Consider the following 10,155-nt stretch of genomic DNA (forward strand, 5'->3'; position numbering starts at 1 on the left):
GTAGATAACAACCTGAACAAGCGTTTTTGTTTTGTGTTTTTTTTCCCCCCCATTCTTCCCCTTCTCGCAGGCGTTCGAAAAAGGAAGTCGTCGCCTCTTTTTATGTGTAATCGCTGGATGTCTCGCCGAGGTCAAAAACGCCGCAGCCACAGGAGGAGGGGACGCCACCAGAACGCCAGGAATGCCACCAAAACGACAGCTTCAAAATCCCTCGTCGGGACTGAAGGTCAAAGGTATACAGGCACTGCACAGATAACGGCTCGGCTTGAAATGCACGCGAATGACCTGCCCTTCAAATACACAAGTCGAAGAAATATTATTTACTGGCAAATTTAAACCAAAAAAAATCAGAAGTGACGAATGCTTTTTCTCCTATGTGACCCTCCGTCAAGTGAAAACACTCTGAGGGAATCATGAAACAATATATTTTCTTGAAACGGAGATATTTGATGATGGTATTCTTTAAATCCAAGAGAGACAGAAGGGTTTTGAAAGTTCAGAGCAACTGAGGACAAAAACAGTGCAGTGTGCATCCTGCCTACATATTCCAGACAAGACAAACATAAAGGCTCTATTATATCCCGCCGTAAAGGGCAGTGTGAGCCGCCAGAGATATGGAGGTCGACGCCACTGATTTAAAGTAGTCCAGCAGTGGAAAGTAACTGGAAACTGTGCAAACCGAGGACATTCGCTATGCACAAGAAGAGTGAGGCCGCCTCTAACCCGCTCTGTTAACACGTCCCGAAACAAGGTGAAGCGTGTGAGCATTCATCGGCTAGACCTGCATAAGTAATAATCCCAGCGTATTAAGGACAGTTCTACCCTATAATCTTGTCAAAATATTCATTGCAGTTAAAGAGATACGACTGTGGGTCACATTCAAATGACAGAAATATATAGGATAGGTTCTTATGACTCATTTAAATATGTGACTTTGTTCATTTTGCTCTGCTGTGGAATGTTTGCAGCGAAAAACGTTTGATGTTTTACTCACGAAAAAAAAAAACCACAAAAATAAATCTTGATAAAAGAAGGTTATCATTGTAAGTATATAAAGAAACACACAACTATGATAATTCCATGAAATCATAGCAAAAGTTTTTATTTATTGTCTGCAACTGTTGACTTCTGTGTACTCGCTATACAATACACTTGCTGGTGAGACCAAATATAACACATTACCACTGAAATCAAGAGTGCGAAACTCATTTAAGCTAAAGGGCCGCAGACTAATTTGATCATGATTGGGCCAGACCGATTAAAAAAAACGATCCCAGAATAAACTATAAAGACTTTCAACTCCAACATTTTCATGCAAATAATGAGTGCAGGCAACGACAACAAAAAGTTCATGTTTAATTAACTTTCCGACAAAATTTTAAACTATCTGAAACTGTAATGAGTGCTTCGTTTTAGAACAACGTGAAAAAGCCTGTTGCCTCTCAGGACAACGTTTCATTAAGATTGCATGTTATAATATCTGCATGATGAGCCAACTCCTAATAAACGCATTGTTGCAGTCTGCTGTGAAGTTCTTGGGCTCATTGTTTATTTATAAACTCAACTTTTTACTGAAACAGGGGATAAATTAGGGACATCATGTTGCTTTAAAACAATTGCAAGCGACGTTGCTTTGTTATTCTTATACCATGTAAAGTCATGACGTGTTTGGCAACAACCTCATAACAAAAACATTTAAAAAAAAAAGTCACGTTCGCATTAATTCTTTTCTTGAACAGGGGCTGCAATTTGCAGAGGGAACGGAGAATGATATACACTATTTTATTATGATTTGACACTTTATCTTGAATTCATCACATCAAGAGTTATTACTTTTGTTTGTTTACTAAACTCTGACGATGGGCATCTTTATTTTCATACAACCCCTCCCTATATCACTCTGCTTATAGGTTTAAAAAAAAGAAAAAAAAAGTGCCATAGGTTTAATTTAGACGGAGTGCAGCTCCAGTGAGGCTATAAAGCGACTCGGTGTCAATCAGCCGCTCGGTCTCAGCTGTTCACACTGCAAGTGGAGGCGCGTGTTTTGCTTTTTTTTTTTCTTTCCTTTCTTTCTTTCTTTTCTTTTCTTTTTTTCCCCACATTTGCGGGTCGCGTCGCGTTTATTCCCACCGTCTCTCGTCAAGTGCGCCTCGCCTCGCCTCGCCTCGCACCCTGCGCCATGCCCTTCGCGGAGGACCCCGCTCACCTGTCCAAGGCGCGCCTGAAGTCCGACCTGGTGGCTCATAACGTGGCGCTGCCGCCCGCCGCGAGCAGGAAGGACGCGTACGTGGAGCTGCACGTGAAGCACGTCGATCAGAGGCGCGCGGCCGATTTCTCCAGCGACGAGGAGGACCTCCTGCACGCGGCTGTGAGTCGGCACGAGTTTTGGTGACGTTGTTTGCGCAGAATCAAATGAATAATAATAATTATTATTATGGCACTAATGGAGAGAAATAATTATGTGTGAATCATTTTTAACTAATTTAAAGTGGTTCTGTTGCCAAACACGCCTCCCCTCTGCCCCCCCCCCCCCCCCAAAGCTGTATAGTTGGTATAGATTTCTGTAGTTGGCAGCTGTCAGAGTTTGCGCGCAAACACCTGTCGCACTAAGTTATTTGGTTATTTGAGATGGGCAGAGCTGATCCAGACAGGTTTTCCGGGTCTGGTGGGGGTCAAGAGGTCAACCTGGTTAGGGTGACCACACTGCTGTGTATGCAGAGGCACCCTTTTCCACCACAAAGCTACTTTTACACACATTTTCACCTTTTCAATGGCTAAATGTGCACTTTGCACAGAATATTAACACACTTTTCTGCACATAACTCAACTTTCTCTGTCAGAACCATCAGCTTCAGGTACATTTATATGTCATTTGACTATTCCCATGTATTCTTATTGTCATATTTGGGGGAGAAAAAACGAAGTTCTGTGCCACCTGTGATTTTTGGATACACCTGACTAATGGGGCTGGTTTCCTTTTCAGTCTTGCTTTTAATGCTTAAAAAAAAGAGAGATACTGGTCTCTCTCTGTTGTTGATTATTTTATTTCCATCTTTCACTTGACTGCACAACTAATTCCAAAAACGTAAACGCTCCTTTTCCAATGAACTAAAGAAAAAGTTAGTTAGAATGCAGCTTCTTTCTGGCACAAATGTGTCTGTTGGAGAGAAACTGCACCTCATATTATAACGGAAGCTCCATACCTGAGACAAAGGCCTCCACCACCACCACCACTGGGAGAAAATGGATCATTTGGGAAGTAAAGACAAATTGCCTCTCTTCCAAAGACTGTATAAGCATATTTTTTTTCAGACCTTCATTATAGCTTTAGATGCAGTCGAGGCAAAATATATTATGAACTACATGAGGTGGGTTGAATTAATATTAAATACAGCGAATATATTAACATTATCTGTAAAGTTTTAGACAAATTGATATAAGAATAGAATATTGACGTAGTCTACTGACAAGGAAAGTTAAATTTGTAAACAAGTTTTGCAGTAATTGAATCTTTGCTTTTACTGAATGTCACATTCACACTTTCACAGATCCTCATGCAGTATCATAAATAATAAAATGTATAATGCTGATGAGTGGGGCAGGATATAATCTTGTTAAAGTTCCAAATATGTCATTTTGTGTGTTTGTGTGTTGTTGTTGTTTTTTTTATAATTTACACAAATTTCGGTTTTTATTACTGGTTCAAGTGGACACAAGATCTTCATTTGGATATACAGAAGGAAAAGGGTTTCATGTGATGCATTAGATTTAAATGATCTAGAAAGTTTTGATAACTACTGCAATGGTTTGTATACATGGACAATAGTTGTAGTCTCGTCCCCCCCCAACAATCATTCCACACTTTGTTGAACTATTCTGAATTGTCACATCAAAAGAGTCTAAATAAAACGGCACCAAAACATACATTCTTCTCTGTTGCTCAGTTCTCACTTTTTCAAAGTGTTAATTTGTTTGCTTGTACCGTTTTGTTTTTCTACCACCTCTCGCAGCACAACATCAGTTTCACAGGTACATTTACATCTGGGCTCTGCCACAAACCAATATTTTTTTTAAATTTTTTTTTATTTTTTTTTATACTCCTTTTCACTGTGGCTGCTTATTCAACATCAAAACACGTACACATGAAAGCAGATTTACAACAAAATTCTATGAATATTTAACAAATTTGAAAGCGGTACCCTGCAGCTGTTTTTCTTTTTAATGCTCTATATCCCACACTGGCAAACTGCTGCATCCTTTGTCACCAAATCCAGCCAATCTTGTATTTTATTTTAGTTTTTTTTTCTATCTTGCAAAGGAGGACGGTGCAGAGGGCGGAGACGTGATTGATCTCAGATGTTTGACTGACGACGACCTGAGGGCCACACTTCTCAAATATGGATTTAAAGCTGGGCCCATCGTCGGTGAGGCTCCTTGTAATGCTTCCCTGAACTTGATTTTTATCGCACAAAGGAGCTTCCTTGCTGTTAATAATGCATGTTCCTTTCATTGATTTTGTTTGGACCCAATGTTCACGTTCACTTGGCTTTTCTTCGCACTTAACCCTTCATCCGCGTCTCAATACTTCCCGTTTCTTTCTAACCTTGATACGTCGGTGGAGGTCACAGAAAACGGTCCGTCAAACGCCGACAGTCGGTGGTGAAATTGTTTAAATAGAGCTTTGCTGTCAGAATTCAACTTGTCGCCGGCTAAAACAAAGTACGTAGGTCTTGAAACTGATTTCCCTGCCGCCTCAAGGTAGAAGCTTTCAGACTGTAGCAGTCAAATACACAGAACGCAGCCTGAAGCTGAAGTGTGACGCGTCACTTTCAGCCTCCACCAGGGCCCTGTACAAGAAGATCCTCCGAAACCTGCTGCTGTCTGAGGGACCTGAACCGGAGAATGGAAAGAACGACGCTGTGACATATTCTGACAGTGAGGAGGAAGGTGACGAAGAGGAGGAGGAGGTTGAAAAGGGGGATCAAGAGGATGAAGAATCAGGTTCTTATTTTATCGCCTTTTCTATGTGTGTAAAGCTGGCGGTTAATTTCAGTTGCCCAGTGATGTGTTGGTAAACTGTCCAGGTTGTAGCTGCCTTCTCCCGCAGTCCCACAGCTGGTTTTCGCTTCCGGCGGCACAACAACCTGAATTTGAATGAATCGGTTTAGAAAAAACGGTGAGAGGGTTCATCGTTTTTCTATTTTCAGGTTCAGAAGAAACGTCGGGGAAGTTGGAGGAGGGCCAGCTGGAAAGCAGCGAGGTGAGGAAGTATTTCCAGTCTTCATTGTTTGGCTCATAACTTCATTCTTACTATTTAATCGCTTTCTTGAATTATTACATATTGGGTTTCCACAAACCCTTGTCTGAATCTTAACGTGAGCCTTGTAGAAATAGTTTACTCATAGTGCCACCTAATGGTCACAATGGGCAACCACAATGCAGGTTCAATCCCCCCCCCCCCATAATTTAATTTAAAAGCACCTTCAATACGTCAACAGTGATTTTCATCATCTTAAAATGTTTATGATTATCACAACTGAGATTGGAAAAGTGCCATTAAATATTTTATCTTCCGATGATGGAAATAGAAATTCACTTTTTAGTGATATTAAATACGAGCTGCACTTTAGTCAATGTATTTCGAGTGTGGCAGTATATATGTTTGTTGTTTTGTTTTGTTTTTCCTTAACTTTCCAGATAGGTGCCTATTTTTACCCACAGTGCTTGTCACTCTCATCACATCTGGTAAATGTGAAGGACATTCACATGATTTTCACTTGTTTTTTTCGTGACGCTAAGAATGATTTTGTGGGCCACAGCGAGCCGCCACCTCCAGAAACGAGGAATCTAATTCCACGAAGAATTCGAGGAATGCGTTAAAATCCTCCGAGCAGACTCGGTCGAACTGCTTGCCGACCCCTGTAGGAATTACCCGGGCGTCCTCCATAAATCACTGGCCAGGATTAGCGTCAGGGGTAGGCTGGCCTTATTTGACTTCTCTCCTGAATTGACTTCATTTTCTGTTGTGCAACTGTGATAATCGCACTCGTATATATAAACTTGTGCGACTTCGTGACACAGTTGACTCTATGACGACGATGCTTGCAGGCCTCATCTGGATCCCCAGATGTGCCTGAAGGTCGCTCGCCGTTCACCGAGACCTTCAGCATCACCGAAATGGTCGAGAAGGAAAGTTTGACGCATTCGACACTCGTCGTTTTTTAACACCGTGAGCGTTCTTGGCTTCGAGTGGCTTCTCAGTAAATGTGCATTCCCGTTTTAAAAAAATGACAGATGGAGAGTCGGGCCTCTCCGTCCACTCACCCTGCCACTCGGAGGAAGCCCGTCGAGAGCGACGTGCAGGAAAGTTGGCCGCGTTCCAATGGGGTCAGTGACGCTCGCGTCGTTCGGTCACTTTAAAAACTCAAAACTGAGATGCCGCTCAAAGTGTCTGAGGGAGTTCAGACCGAAAAGCTCCGCTTCATTTTAATCCCGCTTGTCTCTTCTTAGCCGGACAGACCGGTCATGAAAAACTACGAAATGAGGAGCGAAACTCTGCACTGGACTCGGATTCTCCCTCAAAAATCACACACTGAGGCAATTTTTTTTTTGCAAATGTTATGTTGTGTCTTGGCTTTAGGAGTGCACCAAGTTCCTGGAGGCACGTTTAACTTCAGCTCACTATTCGGTGCAAAACTGATTTTTCTGCGTCACTTCACAAGGCCAAAAGCCAGCAAATTAAACTAACTTGCTAACCATTCACAATCAGCCACACATGCAGGTTGGTGCATTTTAAAAGCTGTCAGATTTTATACTAAGCAAGTGAAGATTAAAAAATAAATAAATAAAATTACAGGAAAAGTTCAAATTAAGAGAACTCATAAGATATTTTAAAATCTTATCTTTGGACGATCAAGGTGGAAATAATCGTATTAACAGAGATGATATTATAAATGTGAAAACTGAGTGAGAGGAAGTATGAATATAGTCAATCTACCCCTTTTTTAATTGGCGATTACATCATCAACTTGTTTATATAATTTCAAAACAAGAATGTATCACATCTAGTATATCTTATATCTGTATTTAACTTAAACGTAGCATAGACAAATATTTTCATTTTTATTTCTCCACACAAATGCACATTTTTTTTTATTCAGGTAATAAAGTCTTTAATACATCTTTATACCCACAAGCCCAAAACATCTGCCAATATACTGTATATGTATAAACCTACACAGTCAGCTGTTATTGGGATTTGCTTTGGCTGCACATTAAAATTCTTCTACAGCATAACCCAAGCATTAAAATGCAAAACTCTTTTGTGGTCAGGCTCGCGTAGTCGTTTTTCATGTATAAATTACCCCTTAAATTATAGCCCCGCTCTTGATGAAAGAATAATTTTTGAATGTATCTCTGAAGTAGATTATTTTTTGCTTTATTCTCTATTTGTGCTGTTTCAAGTTCGACATTATAGCATTATGAATCATCCTCATGGCCTAATTTTGGAGTATAGATGGAACTTGTAATGAACATTTGGAAATGTTTCCTCGGATCTCCTTGCATTAACTTAAAAATGATAAAGGCCCATAGAATCATGTGAAGTGCTAAAACGTCCAGACTATGATGATAAATCGATGTATCAACCTTTTAAATTTAAATGTGGTGTTTAACGTTCAGGGTTTTCTTTGAATATAAAAAAAAAAAAAAAAAGGTTCTCTAGGGTTTATACTTATTACTGTAATGTAGGATGATCAAAAGTCAAGATTACTTGCTGATTCTTCTGGTTCTGGCTCACTGACGCTTTCATTTAAATACAGACTGTCCTCCAACGTGGTTTAAAGTCACATCTGTCCTTTTGGGTCGTCTTGTTGATATTCTGGGCCGGCCTGGCTCAGACCTTCTTCCTGATGTCTGCAGGCTCACCTTTCGGTTCCAACCACATGATTTCTGGTGTTTAAACTTTTGTTTAAACTGTTTAATATTTCTGTGACACCAGCCACCTTTTCCTTTCACCTCCACGTGACTCGCTGGGCTTCTGTCTCTGCTGCTGTCGCTAGTGCTGTAAGCAAAGTGGAGGAAACTGTAACTGTAATTTTCTCCTCCTCTTCTCTCTTCCACAGAAGCCTATGAAGGATATCTTGAAGGACATGTTTCCAGACACTCGGGCCACGCCCACAGGGATACAGTAAGTGTCATACCGACATTACACTGAACCGGACCAATGAAAAACTCTCTTAAAAAGTTATTTAACTTAAAAGTTGGCGCATCATACATGACATATCTGCTCTATACAACAAGAGTACAGATAGAGTTTATGTGATTTCTCTTCTATTTCAGTGTAACTTGCCGAAAACCCATCAAGGGTGCAGCAAAGAGGCCCGTCCAGTACGAGTACCCAGACACCCCCGTCAGCCCTGCCACCTTTGAGAGACTGGAGGTGGAGCGCCGCCTGGTGCCCTTGTACATACGGATTTTGGCCTTCTTGTTGTTTGTGTTCATCTTGTACCTCATTCACATTAATGTCTAGGACAGTAGCTCTGATTTGCACTTTTTTTGTTTGTTTGTTTTTCGCAGTCCAGCTCAGGGTTTCAACAGCAAAGATGGACATTTGCTTCACATTCTGTTCATTTTGCAATGTAAACCAACTACCTACTGGCTTGTCGACCCAACGTTGGTATGGAAGTCTCAATAATCTCGTCTTGGGAGTCCACACCGACTCAAACAAGTGTGTGGAGGGTTGTGTCTGATTGTATGGGAGCAAACCTAAAATACAGTTTCACAATGGAATTTTCCTTCAATTTTGTCATGGCTCAAACTCGGATATCTCAAGATTTGTGCAAATAAAGTTTATTTTTCCTTGTTGCTGAAATATTTTTGTAATTGTCTGTTTGTCGATGTATTTTTTTTCTATTTCAATAAAGGTTGTTTTGCTTCAGATTTACTTTTATTGTATGTCATAAGGAAGATGTGTACGTTTTATTCGTATTTTAGATGTGAAACATGTTGGATAAAACTAGTGACTTAAGAAGACATTCAAATGTTCTTTCCTTTAGATAAGGTTTGCACATCGAACAGTGAAGTTACATCACCCAATGGCTGGTAATACTTCCTGTTTGTCCCAGCATCAGTTTGTTTTTATATTGAAACGGTCATTTGCTGACTCAAAACTATGACGCAAATTGAATCAAGGTCCATGTCATTGCTGATTCCAATCTCAAGGTTGACAGTTCGATCCCCTGTCTCAACCTGTCCATGTCAAAGTGTCCTTGGGGCGCGACGCTGAACCCCAAGTTATGGCGCACCTTGCATGGCAGCTGTCGTCACTGATGTATGTGAATGTGACGGATTATGTAAACGGATTCTGAGACTCAACATGGTAACATGCACCATATAAATCTATGATGAAGCTGCTTTATCCACGCTGACATAGTTTTACAATAACGGTTGAAAAAAATGTACGTGTGCATTCATGTATGTTACTAGAGCATTTTTTTTTTTTTTTACTGCATCATCGGTGTCTGTTCAAACTGCTTTACATGCCTAATCACATTCATTAACTCAAACACCAGTGGTGATGGCTTCCATACAAGGAGCTCAATCCATCCTTTGGGAGCATTTTGGGGTTCAATGTCATGTTCAAGGACACTTCAACAGATGGAGATAAAAACCGCCTGAGCCACAGCTGCTCGTATGTGTGCAATTGTGGATTGTTGAAGTTAAATAAAATATGTTTATACTTGAATACACACATTTTTGTTAGTCTTGTGAAGAAGGTGAAATGGTACCTGCTATCAAATTTTATTTACTGTACTTCTATTAAACAATGTGTATTGGCTAACTGTTTAATTATTTCTTAATCTTTTGATGTCTGCCAAATAATTGGAGTGCCTCCTTATCAGACCCCCTTTTCTCTCCCGGTATGATGGGGGGCTTAAGTCTGCATCCAATAAATAAATGTGTTTTGAGGATTATGTCACTTCCCTAGCATTCTGATGTGCTAGTGACTGTGTATGTGGCTGGCATTAAAGCATTAAGTTGTATAATATCAGCTTTTTCAGTAACCTTACCTACGAAAGACAGTGATAAAACTTATATAACATGATAAAACTATAAGCTTAATCTTATTTGTGCTCCTCCTCAGTTATGTAAGCA

At 40.3% G+C, this 10,155-nt stretch overlaps 1 protein-coding gene across 1 annotated transcript; it reads left to right on the plus strand.

Annotated features, from left to right (window-relative positions):
• Positions 1–2,179: 2,179 nt before the first annotated feature.
• Positions 2,180–8,530, plus strand: lemd1 (LEM domain containing 1; the record flags this gene model as incomplete). Its single annotated transcript, XM_080496966.1, has 9 exons — positions 2,180–2,368; positions 4,319–4,424; positions 4,834–5,001; positions 5,208–5,260; positions 5,820–5,921; positions 6,109–6,180; positions 6,295–6,387; positions 8,124–8,188; positions 8,341–8,530. The coding sequence occupies 9 exons, from the start codon at positions 2,180–2,182 to the stop codon at positions 8,528–8,530; spliced, it is 1,038 nt and encodes a 345-aa protein (XP_080353092.1).
• Between the last annotated feature and the right edge of the window lie 1,625 nt (positions 8,531–10,155).

This window comes from Blennius ocellaris (genome assembly GCF_963422515.1).
Source record: "Blennius ocellaris genome assembly, chromosome: 5".
Taxonomy (NCBI): Eukaryota; Metazoa; Chordata; class Actinopteri; order Blenniiformes; family Blenniidae; genus Blennius; species Blennius ocellaris.